At 40.9% G+C, this 12,976-nt stretch overlaps 1 protein-coding gene across 11 annotated transcripts in view; it reads left to right on the plus strand.

Annotated features, from left to right (window-relative positions):
• ptpn4a (protein tyrosine phosphatase non-receptor type 4a) overlaps nt 1-12,976 on the plus strand; it is a 233,746-nt gene that overhangs the window by 210,963 nt on the left and 9,807 nt on the right. For 10 of the 11 annotated variants that reach the window (XM_078227896.1, XM_078227897.1, XM_078227899.1 and 7 more), the window contains 3 exons: nt 208-354; nt 5,885-6,013; nt 10,073-10,221. In XM_078227896.1, coding sequence (XP_078084022.1) covers nt 208-354; nt 5,885-6,013; nt 10,073-10,221 — 425 coding nt within the window. Of the gene's footprint in view, nt 1-207; nt 355-5,884; nt 6,014-8,773; nt 8,961-10,072; nt 10,222-12,976 lie in introns of those variants that run through there. The other variant, XR_013499489.1, reaches the window with a different exon arrangement.

Raw genomic sequence — 12,976 nt, forward strand, 5'->3', positions numbered from 1 at the left:
AACAAAAATAACTAATTAGGAAGCAGTCAAAACTTGTGTGACTTCGAAATTACACATAGAAGTTATGGTTTTTACTTTTTTGAATCTGAATTGACAATTTTGAGTCTCAGGGTTGTAAAATTGCAAAATGAAGCTCTCAAGTGAGGAGTGGTTGGAGTGGTTCAAAGATTATAGTCAGTTGTAATTTTTTTCTTTTTAATTTTGCAGATGGAAATCCCTTCTTCCAGTATAATAAATCGCTACATTGCTTGTCAGGGGCCTTTACCTAACACTTGTCCAGATTTTTGGCAAATGACTTGGGAGCAAGGATCCTCTCTCGTTGTCATGCTGACCACCCAAGTGGAGAGAGGCAGGGTAAGTAAAATACTTAATGAAACACATCATTTTGTGTTCTCCTGTATAATCTTAACTATACATTTATGGGGAGACAATGCCATTTATGGGAAGACAGTGGTATAGTGGTAATGTCACCGGACGAGTAATCCAGAAGCCCAGGCTAATGCCCTGGGAATAAGGATTCATGACAGCTGTTGGAATTTAAAAGCAATTAGTAGATCTGAAATATAAAGCTAGTCTCAATTATCGATTGTCGTAAAGACTCATCTGGTTCACTGCAGTCCTTCAGAGAAGGAAGTGTGTTGTTGACTCTCAGACCCACAGCAATGTGGTTGATTCTTAACTGTCTTCTGAAATGGCCAGAAAGACATTCGGTTACAGGGCAGTTAGGGATTGGTGACCTTGCCAAAGATGCCCACATCCCAAGAAGGAGTAAAGAGAAACTACGTTTTTGATACATTTTCAAAAGGTTAATTTGGTACCTGAAGATATGTTGGTAGGATAAGATGAAGTAAATTAATGTAGAATGTAAACACCATAGAATAAGTGGCCTATTTCTCTGCTGTAAAGTCTCTAATCTAGCTCTGGTAAGCGTTGATTATTTTCAATGTTGCCCTATTTAAATTGCATGCGTTGAGGAAAAATCAGTTCTAATTAGATTTGATGGCTATCAGGACAATAGATCTTAAATATTGATTGTACATAACCTTGTCTTTGTCCAGGAAATTTTGGTAGAAATCTTGTATTTTATTTCACCCTGTTGGCCCTAATTTTTTACATGTTTGTATTATAATTTGCCAATGCAAATTTATGAATATTTTATTTAAATGCATCAGTGAACCAGTGGTTTAATTGTAGCTGCTGTCACTGAAGTGACTTCCAATTGATACCACATCACAAGGGCTCAAATTTAATAGTGCTCTACTGCTCCTAGCAAACCAAAATTGAACATGATCTATAATAGTGCTACTACTGGTACTCATGTGATTGTATTTTGGAAGGGAGGAAGAAAAGAAGAAACCATTTCAACTAAGGTTCATGCAGGAGTAATATTAAACTTTGCATATGGTTACTGTCTCTTGAATCACTTTCACCAGTTTAACTTTTGCCTTCACTGACATTGGATCAATATTTCAAATGTATTAATCTTATATTTAAAGAGCACAATTTATGGTGTTTTCGGTCTCTGTCCATGAAAAGTGACCATAGTGGAATTTCATCAACCCTAAGTGATTTCCTTTCATTTGGGCCAACCTATGTGAAATACCCTTGTTGGTGAAAGACCAGGTCCATGCTTATAAAGCTTACTATAGATGTTGAAGACTTTGAATTAAGTCATATTTAATTTTACTTCCTGGCCTTTTGCAGGGTATTACTTATATATCAGAACTAGATTGTGCCTGTTCCTTACTAGTTCATCATCCTTACCTGAAGGGAGTAAGCCTAGCTTTAGTAGCGCTTATTAATACAGATCATAATGCGCTTTGCACACATGAGGCTGTTTGCCCTTCTTATTTCCTATATATATCATTTAGGGGGTTTTCGCCTCAACTATTTACAACCTATATTAATGACTTGGATGAAACGATTGACTGAATTGTAGCCAAATTTATTTATACAAAATAGGTAGTAAAGTGAACTTTGAGGAGAATACAAAGAGTCTGCCAGAATGAATGTAGATTGGTGAAATGAGTGGGCAAATATTTAAGTGATGGAGTATAATTTGAGAAACTGAGAGGTTTCCCACTTTGAGAAAAATAGAAAAACAGAATATAATTTAAATGGTAAGAGACTGCAGGGCACTGCGGTACGGAAGGATCTGGGCATCCTTGTGCATGAATCATAAAGTTAGCTTGCAGGTACAATAAGTAGGCAAATTGGGGTGGCACGGTAGCACAGTGGTTAGCACTGCTGCTTCACAGCTCCAGGGACCTGGGTTCAATTCCCGGCTTGGGTCACTGTCTGTGTGGAGTTTGCACATTCTCCTCGTGTCTGCGTGGGTTTCCTCCGGGTGCTCTGGTTTCCTCACACAGTCCAAAGATGTGCGGGTTAGGTTGATTGGCCATGCTAAAAAATTGCCCTTAGTGTCCTGGGATGCGTAGGTTAGAGGAATTAGTGGGTAAATATGTAAAGATATGGGGATAGGGCCTGGGTGGGATTGTGGTCGGTGCAGCCTCGATGGGCCGAATGGCCTCTTTCTGTGCTGTAGGGTTTCTAAGATTCTAAGATATGTAATGTTGGCCTTTATTGAAATCTGGAATGGAGTACAAAAGTCGCAAATTCTTGCTACAGCTATACTGGGCATTGGTGAGGCCTCGCCTAGAGTACTGTGTGTAGTTTTGGTTTCCTTAAGTCGGGGTTTACTTTCATTGGAAGTAGTTCAGAGAAGGTTCACTAGGTTAATTCCTCGGATGAGGGGCATTGTCTTTTGAGAAAAAGTTAGAGTAGGTTGGGCCTTTACTCACTGGAGTTCAGAAGACTAAGAGGAGATTTTATTAAAGTGTACAAGACTCAAAGGGGTCTTGATGGAATAAATGCTAAGAGGATGTTTCCACTTGTTGAGGAATATAGAACTGGGGCACAGTTTAAAAATAATGGGTCTCACATTTAGGACTGAGATGAGGAGGAACCTTTTCTGAGGGTTGTTAGTCTGGACCTCTATTCCCCAGAGATCAGCAGAGGCTGGATAATTGAAGGCTTATTCGAGGCTGAGTTAGACAGAATTTTGACCTACAAGGAAGTCGAGGGTTATGGTGTGCTGGCAGAAAAGTGTAGTTAAGGCCACAAACAGATTCTAAATTATTTTATTGAAAGGCATGACAGTCATGAGAGGCTAAATGGCTTACTCCTGATTCTGTTCCTTTTGATCTTATGAACCCTCCAACAACTTTGCTTCTCCAATTCTGACTTCTTACATACCCCAGATTTTAAATGTGTCACCATTGGCGCCTAGGCCCTAAACTCTGGATTTCTTTCCCTGACACACTGCACGTTTCTGTCCTCCTTTAGGACTCTACTTAAATCCTATCTCTTTGTATCAGCTTTTGGCCATTTACTCAAATATTTACAATCTTTGCATTATCTGCATGAACATATTTTGGCAACAAATTAATTCAAAATGCAGTAGAAAATTGGACAAGAATGGCTGTTCTATTTAATTAAAATTGCCTCAATCTCCACATTTGTTTTAGTTATGCAATAGTTGCCTCGGGGGGAAAATGTAATGTCACAAACTTAGTGGGGTAGCAATCTGTACTTAGCCTTATACCCCAATCCTAATAACTTTGATTTTCCCTCTTTACATACAAACAAATGAATTATGAGCAGGCCATTTGACCCCTTGAGCTTCCTCATCCATTTAATAAGATTATGGCTGATCTAATTGTGTCCTCAATTTTACTTTCCTGTTCACCCGCTTAATCTTTGATTCCTTCGTTGATCAAAAATTTATCTAACGCAGTCTTAAAAATATTCAGTGACCCTGCTACCACTTCTGTCTAGAAAAGAGAATTTCACGGACTAACAATTCTCCTAATCTCCTTATTTATAAACTTTGAACCTAGTTCTTGTATGTCCAAGGGGAAACCTCTCAGGATCCACCTTTCTCAAGTGCCGTCAGGGTCTGGTGTTTCAATAAGATCATCTCTCACCCTTCTAAACTCCTCTTCTACTCAATTCTCCTTGTGATAAATACCAACATTCCATTTGCCTTCCGAATCATTTGCTGCACCTGCATACCAACGTTTTGAGATTCATGCACCAGGACCCCTCTGTACCACTGAGTCTGGCAATCTCTCAATTTAAATAGTATATTGCTTTTTCTATTTACAAACTGAACAAGTTCACATGTTTCCACATTATATTTCATCTGTCAAATTTGCCAACTCACAGCCTATCTTTGCCCCGTTGCAGACTCTTCTTAGCCTACTCCCCTACCCATCTTTATGTCATCAGCAATTTATCAACCAAACATTATGTGCCATCATCCAAGTCATTAATATAGATTGTATATAGCTGAGGGCCCAGCACAGATTCCTGTGGCACTCCACTCGGTATAGCCTGCCAACCTGAAAATTACCCATATATCTCTACTTTCTGCATACTCTCTGCCCTTGTTCAATGCTAACATGTTACCCCCTACACCATGAGCTGTTGATTTGTTTAGTGACCTTTGATGCGACACCTAATCAAATGCTTTTTGGAAATCCAAGTACACTACATCTACAGGTATTCATTATCCATGTTGCTTGTTCCTTCCTCAAAGAATTTGAATAAATTAGACAAATTCAATTTCCCTTAATCAAAAGCACGTTGACTCTGTCTGATTGCATCAAGACTTTCTAAGCACCCTAGTATAATAAATTCTAGCATTTTCCCTGTGACAAATGTTAGGCTACTGCCCTGCAGTTTGCTGCTTTCTGCCTCCCTCCTTTCTTGAATAGAGGAGTTATCTGCTATTTTCCAATCTGTTGGGATCTTTCCAGTGTCTAGGGAATTTTAGAAAGTTACAACCAATGCACCTATTATCTCTGCAGCCACCTCTTGTAAGACCCTATTATGCCAGCCGTCAGGTCCTGGGAACTTATCAGTTTTAGTTCTCATAGAAATCATAGAAACCCTACAGTACAGAAAGAGGCCATTCGGCCCATCGAGTCTGCACCGACCACAATCCCACCCAGGCCCTACCCCCATATCCTACCTGCTAATCCCTCTAATCTACACATCCCAGGACACTAAGGGGCAATTTTAGCATGGCCAATCAACCTAACCCACACATCTTTGGACTGTGGGAGGAAACCGGAGCACCCGGAGGAAACCCACGCAGACACGAGGAGAATGTGCAAACTCCACACAGACAGTGACCCAAGCGGGAATCGAACCCAGGTCCCTGGAGCTGTGAAGCAACAGTGCTAACCACTGTGCTACCGTGCCGCCCATTCTATTGGTTTTCTCAGTACCATTTCCCTGGTGATTGTAATTGCCCCTAGTTCCTCCCTTCATTTCACCTCTTGATTTATAAGTATTTAGAGGATGTTATTTGTGTCCTCTACAAAATATTTGTTCACCATTTCTGCTATTTCCATATTTACCAGTATTAATTGCCCAGACTCTCATTAGAAGGCCAACACTCCTTTAATTACTCTCTTTTTAAATACTTGTAGAAACTCTTGTGCTGTAATTTCTCCCCCTTTTTTTTGCCTTGGCCTTGTCTTTGTTTAATGAATCTGTCTTGTAATGTTTGCATTTTAGTATCTTTCTTGGTAAATGCATAAAATAAACATGAATTTTATGATGGCATTTGAATGTCTCCATACTGTACTTGGCAATGCAGTTGGTTCTTCAATGCTTTGTAAATCCTTCCCTACTTTGGTGCACCTCTGTGGCAAGTATGGAAAAGATTTAAAAGTAGTATGGTTTGCAGTTTGTTTTTGTACGTGGAGTTCCTCGCTAAGGCAGGAGCTGCCAATTTGTACAGCAAGTTAAATTTGAAAGCAGGTTTCTTTAAAGAATTAAATTATATTTACATGGTTTAGCTTTCTCTACTTAGGTCAAGTGTCACCAGTATTGGCCTGAACCTTCTGAAAATGCATCATATGGGAATTTTGAGATTGATTGTCACTCAGAAGAGGGAAATCCTGCATACGTCTTCAGAGAGCTGACTTTAACTAATTTAGAGGTAAGTTGAATGTGCTGAGAGAGATAACTGGGAATGTTTTTCCATCTGTGAGCCACAAGCATACTTGTAACACTTCAGTCTCCAACAGCTGCCTACGAGCTGGCCATGCAGGCCTGTTTTATTTGTGCTGTATGCTGCTTTGTTCTGATCACTGATGGCAAGATATTTGCTAATAGGGAAATTGGGAATTTAACTGCTACAAACCGGAGCATGCTCTGCAATAATCATTTGAGTGTTAAGCTTGTCTAAACACATTGTACCTGTCTCAGTATCTTTCTTATGGATGAAATATCTTAATTACAAATATTTGGGTCATCTGAGGCCAGCCATAATGACATATTGCGTGTAACAGAGTACGCAGAAATTGTAACACATCTCATTTTAAAAATCTTCTCTTGTGCGTTGCTGAATCCCAAAAGAGTTTTACTTCCATGGTGTTTGTTGGAATGCCAACGCAACTCATTCAAAAAGTTCTTATGAGCCATGCTTCTTGTCCTCCATAATCTTAAATTTTGTTTAAATCTAGTGGTTTTCAGTTAGTTTATCCATTGATTAACTAAGTTATATGAATCAGAAAAATCCTATTCAATCAATGGTCTACGTTGTTAGCTAACTTTGGCATGGAACTGCAACCAACTGATTTTCTTATTCAGGGCACTACAGTTGATCTCAGTATCACTTTAGACCAGGCAAACTAACCATTGTGATTGCTATCTGATACGCAGTGAAAGAATTATAGCTATATGGGAGTTCATTGAGGAGTAGTTGGGACTGATGCCTCCCCTCTTGCTTGAAGTGGGGTGGGAGTTGTGTTGCTGTTTGTCAACAAGGAGTTGACACACTTGAGTGAGTGGGCATGTGGGGGGTGCAATTGGGAGATGAAATTCATTTAAAATGTTTTTTCTTATTTTTGAATTTCAAAAATGAAGAAATCTTTATTCATGAAGTGCCTGGTGAGACTCGTAGATTGACATTCAGCATTTTGTAACAAACATGTCCACAACATAGAAAATAAGAGTAGGCCCTTCAGTCCCTCAAGCTTGCTCCAGTATTCCGTTAGATTATGGCTGATCTTCAACCTGAATGTTATTTTTCTGCATTATCCCCCTATCTCTTGATATCTTAAATATGTAGAAATCTATTGATCTATGTCTTGGATATACTCGATGACTGAGAGTCAACCACATTGATGTGACTTGGCAGATTGCCTTCCCTAAAGAACATTAGTGAACCAGGTGGGGTTTTCCGACATTTTCCGACAATGTGCTTGACTCTCAACTGCTCTCCAAGGGCAACTAGAGACGGGCAATAAATGTTGGCTAGCTAGCAATGTCCATGTCCCACAAATGAATTTTTTTTTAAAATTTCTATGCCTTTTGAAACATCTAGTTATTAACTGCATTTCGAAGGGCTTCTTTAGTGAAAGGCTAATTTAAAGTCTGACTACAGAACTTTTAAAGCTTTAGTGTGATGAATATGCTAGTATATAGCTTAGATGTGTAGTTAAATTTGTTAAGCTGGATTTAATGCGTCTCCTGGTCCACTTTTTCGCAGGAAAAGCCTCGTGCAATCTCCTGGCAGCGGGAAAACCCCTCAATTAAATCAGAGGGTGGATGGGACTGACCGGGATTTGCAGCCACTGAAAACAGAATGTTGATTAGGGTCAATAATGACTAATTGACACCTATCATTCCTGAGGCCACCAAGATTTACTGATGCCTTATGTATTTAATGGGAGCCACACGACTTTCCCACCCACTCGAAAGATTGCCTAGCAACCCTATTACATTTGCCAGCGGTCTTCCGAGGAGAATCCCTGATTATCAGGCACTTTATGCCTGATTGGGAGAAGGGGGAGGCTCGGCATCAGCAGGGAGCTGCCAAAAGTTGCACCATAACTCTTTTTATCGCCCCACCCTAGAATCCATCCCATTCTCATTCACCTTTGATCTGGAATCCCTCAATATTCCTGGACCTCTTAAGAGTACAGTGTCACCAGCAGCCACTGTTCCCACTGGTGGTGCTGAGCAGCTGCCAGTCTCTGGCCTACAGCACTCGCCGTGCAGGCTTCTGCCACCAGGGACCTTAATCACAGGGGACCCTATAGTGTCCACTTAAGAGTAGAGCACTCATTTCATCAGACTTTCCCTACACAAATGACGGTGTTCCACTTGTGGGCGTATCTAGAATTAGGGGTCACTGTTTAAAAATGAGGGGCCACTCATTTGAGACAGATGAGGAGAAATGTTTTCTTTCAGAGGGTCATGAGTTGTTTAAACTCTTTTTCAAAAGGCATCGGAAACAGAGTCTTTGAATATTTTTTAAGGCAAAGCTAAATTGATTCTTGATTAACAAGGGGATGAAAGGAATATGGGGTTGAGGTTGCAGTCGGATCAGCCATGATCTTATTGAATGGTGGAACAGACTGGAACAACCGAGTAGCCTGCTACAGCTCCTAATTCATATGTTTGTAGTTTTCTGACCAATAGCTGAGACTCCCACTGGCCTCTCAAAATCAAGCCTGTAATCTGTGTGTCAATGCTTTAAAAACCCCTTAGGGGAAGTTTTGGGGCTTTGATGACGTGCGTGGCCAGACTCGTAGATTGGTATTCAGCAATTTTTAACGAAAATGTCCACGACACACAAAACAAGAGTAGACTCTTCAGCCCCTTGAGCCTGGACAAGGGGCTTTTCTTTTAGTGTTGTGTCGGTTTTGAATTTCAGCAGTTTGTTCTTTATGTTGTAAATCTGTAATTTAAGATAATTGGCAAAAGAAGCAACGGCGACATGAGGAAAAGTTTTCATGCAGCAAGTGGTTACCCGGAATGCACTGCCTGACTGTGTGGTGGAGGCAGGGTCAATTGAGGCTTTCAAATGGGAATTGGAACCCTGCCTGAAAAGGAAAGAATTGCAGGGCTATGGGGAAAAGGCAGGAGAATAACACCAGGTAAATTGCCTCTTAGGGGATCAGCATAGGCACGATGGCCTGAATGGCATCCTCCGATGTTGTAACCACGCTATGATTCACAGCTTTCTTTCCTATAATGAAAAGAAAAGGCACAAAGCTAAAAATCCAAATTAAATACAAGAAATGCAATGCATTTCAATGCATACAGGCTGACCATTTCATTTTTCATAAATTTCGTCACCTTGCTGCTTTTCCTCAACCAGCCTTTATGGCAGCCACTTTTAATAAATTCAGGAGGTTTATCTTCTGGTTGTACCAGTCTGTGAGATGAACATGCATTGGAAACCAGCGGTGCTAGCATGAGCCGCACAAATATTTAGAACACAGTTAAGGTGTGTTGGACAGACCTGTCCTTTCTCTCCTACCCCTTATAAACAAAAGTTTCATCAAGCCTCACTAGTAGCCGTTTTCCCCCTTCAATTTAATGCTTGGTTAATAATTGAGATTTTGAGTCGTATTCTTTTTCAATACGAAAAGTCAAGAAAATATATATTGTGGAGCTGCTCTGTTGGCCACAAGCACCAGTTAACAGTCGTTCTCATTTGTCTGTCAGTGGTTTCCTGTCCCGTATTCAGCATTCTTGAACTTTTTTTTTCTATTCTCTGACCAGCATCTGAAAATTTAACAAAGTAACAAACCAAATTAAAGGATTTACAAATTCAAGCTATGTTTTGAAAAAAAAATGTTCTGCACATCATGCTTTGCTTTTCACTTTACCAGGCTGATGGAGGCAGAACTGGGTAAAAATCCTGGAACTCCCTCCCAAACAGTACTGTGGGTGTACTTAACCCACATGGGCAGCAGCGGTTCAAGATGGCAGCTCACCGCCACCTTCTCGAGGGCATTTGGGGATGGGCAATAAATACTGGCCTAGCCAGCGAAGCCCACATCCCACGAATGAATAAAAAAAATTAGGAGCTCGATTCCTGAACATAATCTTTAAATTGGAGGCATATCACGCAGATTGAATAAACTAGCGGCCATATGCAGTCATCAGCTTGCTCCAACCCAAGTCTTATTTTAAAGTGATATTGAAGGAACTGCAGGCATATCTAGTTTGTCAGTTAATATAATCTTTTGCAACTTCACAGAAAAATGAGAGCCGTCCACTCACCCAGATCCAATATATTGCATGGCCTGACCATGGTGTTCCTGATGATTCGAGTGATTTCCTGAAGTTTGTGTTGCTTGTTCGAGAAACACGAGTTGGCAAAGATGAACCAGTTGTTGTACACTGCAGGTAAACATGGTTTAGCAGTTTGCAAGCTTGAAAAACTTAACCATTTGTAGTCGGAGGCTGAGAAATTGGCTTCCTGCCGCAGGAGAAACTTGCACATTTCTTTTAATACTATTAATTTTTCTACTGTTTGTCATTTTTAAATGTGGACTGCATAAAATTGTATGGTAAATGAGAGCCTGCAGCAGATTATACTTGAGCATCTTTTTAATGTTCCAACTTATGACAATGACTTATCATTTACACCATCTATTTGTTTTAATGGGAGGTCTTGTGGTGCAGTGGGTAGCATCCCTGCCTCTGAGCCAGAAGCTCCAGGTTTGAGTCCCACCCCAGGACTTGATGGTCAAGGAAGGTTAGTTCGTAACGTAATCAAACAGGTTGAGTGCCAACCTGCAATTTCTTCCAAACGCGCTGGTGGTAAGAGCAGGAGAGATGACTGGGCAACCATGCTTGATGTGGAGAGCTATAAGCCCCTGGTGACAGACTAGCGACCTGTTCTGGGAATTGCTAGCTATAGAAACCGTTGAAAGTCTGTCTTAGTGCACCACCAAGTGCAGGAAGAGAATTGGATAGGATTTGTGTTAATTCATTTAAATGCCAAGTTTAGCTTTGTGGAAAGTGCTAGTTATAATCCATTATTCTATATCATATTGGCGATAGTGCAAATGATTATCCAAATTTTCTACAATAATAATAATTTTTGATAAATAACTGTTGCATAGTATTTACAGCTCAGAAACAGGCCTCTTGGCCCAACAGGTCAGAGTTTATTCTCAACATGAGCTAAAACCTTTTCTAACTAATGGTTTCTTTTTTGGACAAATGGGAACAGAGAAGTTCACCTAACTAATTCATATTGAGAAAGCTCACTCAGAACAGTGCAGGGGTTACATTGGGCTGAACAACTCTTGGCATGGGGGGAACTCCGCAAAAGTCTGTCTGTCTTCAGGCCGGTTACTATTACTAAAGAGGTAGTGCTGGGTAGGCTAATGGGACTGAAGGTAGACAAGTCCCCTGGACCAGATGGAATGCATCCCAGGATACTAAAAGAAATGGCAGAAGTAATAGCAAATGCATTAGTTGTAATTTATCAAAATTCACTGGACTCTGGGGAGGTGCCAGCTGATTGGAAAACAGCTAATGTAACGCCATTGTTTAAAAAAGGAGGTAGACAAAAGGCAGGTAACTACAGGCCAGTTAGCTTAACATCCGTAGTTGGGAAAATGCTGGAATCTATCATTAAGGAAGAAATAGCAGGACACCTGGAAAAGAATGGTTCAATCAAGCAGACGCAGCATGGATTCATGAAGGGAAAGTCATGTTTGACTAATTTACTGGAATGTTTTGAGGATATAACGAGTGCGGTTGACAGAGGGGAACCGGTGGATGTGGTGTATTTAGATTTCCAGAAGGCATTCGATAAGGTGCCTCACAAAAGGTTGCTGCATAAGATAAAGGTACACGGAGTTGGGGGTAAAGTGTTAGCGTGGATTGAGGATTGGCTATCTAACAGAAAGCAGAGAGTTGGAATAAATGGGTGCATTTCCGGTTGGCAATCAGTGACTAGTGGCGTGCCGCAGGGGGGATCGGTGCTGGGGCCTCAACTATTTACCGTATACATAGATGATCTGGAGGAAGGGACCGAGTGTAGGGTAACAAAGTTTGCGGATGACACAAAGATGAGTGGGAAAGCAAATTGCGTGGAGGACACAGTCTGCAGAGAGATTTGGATAGGCTAAGTGAGTGGGCAAGGATCTGGCAGATGGAGTATAACGTTGGTAAGTGTGAGGTTATCCACTTTGGAAGGAATAATAGTAAAATGGACTATTATTTAAACGGTGAAAAATTACAACATGCTACTGTGCAGAGGGACCTGGGGATCCTTGTGCATGAATCACAAAAACTCAATCTACAGGTGCAGCACGTGATCAAGAAGGCAAATGGAATGTTGGCCTTTATCGCGAGAGGGATGGAGTATAAAAGCAGGGAGGTCATGCTGCAACTGTACAGGGTACTGGTGAGGCCGCACCTAGAGTACTGTGTACAATTTTGGTCGCCTTATTTAAGAAAGGACATATTAGCTTTGGAGGGGGTACAGAGAAGGTTCACCAGGTTGATTCCAGAGATGAGGGGGTTAGCTTATGAGGAGAGATTGAATAGACTGGGCCTGTACTCATTGGAGTTTAGAAGGTTGAGGGGAGATCTTATAGAGACATATAAGATAATGAAGGGGCTAGACAGGGTAGAAGCAGCGAGGTTATTTCCACTTGCAATGGAAACAAGAACTAGGGGGCATAGCCTCAAAATACGGGGAAGTCAATTTAGAACAGAGTTGAGGAGGAACTTCTTCTCCCAGAGGGTAGTGAATCTTTGGAATTCTCTGCCCAATGAAGCAGTAGAGGCTACCTCGTTAAATGTGTTTAAGTCACAGATAGATAGATTTTTAACCATTAAGGGAATTAAGGGTTATGGGGAGCGGGTGGGTAAGTGGAACTGAACCCACTATCAGATCAGCCATGATCTTATTGAATGGTGGAGCAGGCTTGAGGGGCTAGATGGCCTACTCCCGCTCCTATTTCCTATGTTCTTATGTTCTTCATCCAGTGACTGTAGCTGGAAAATAGACGTGTGTGCAAATGTGAGAGCAGGATCTAATAATGCTCTGATGATGGCCAATTTAACAATTGAGGCAGCACATTTCATGTGTGAGCTTAAATAGTAGGCGCTTCAATACAATTGTACATGGCATGAGATT

Source organism: Mustelus asterias, chromosome 14, assembly GCF_964213995.1.
Source record: "Mustelus asterias chromosome 14, sMusAst1.hap1.1, whole genome shotgun sequence".
Taxonomy (NCBI): Eukaryota; Metazoa; Chordata; class Chondrichthyes; order Carcharhiniformes; family Triakidae; genus Mustelus; species Mustelus asterias.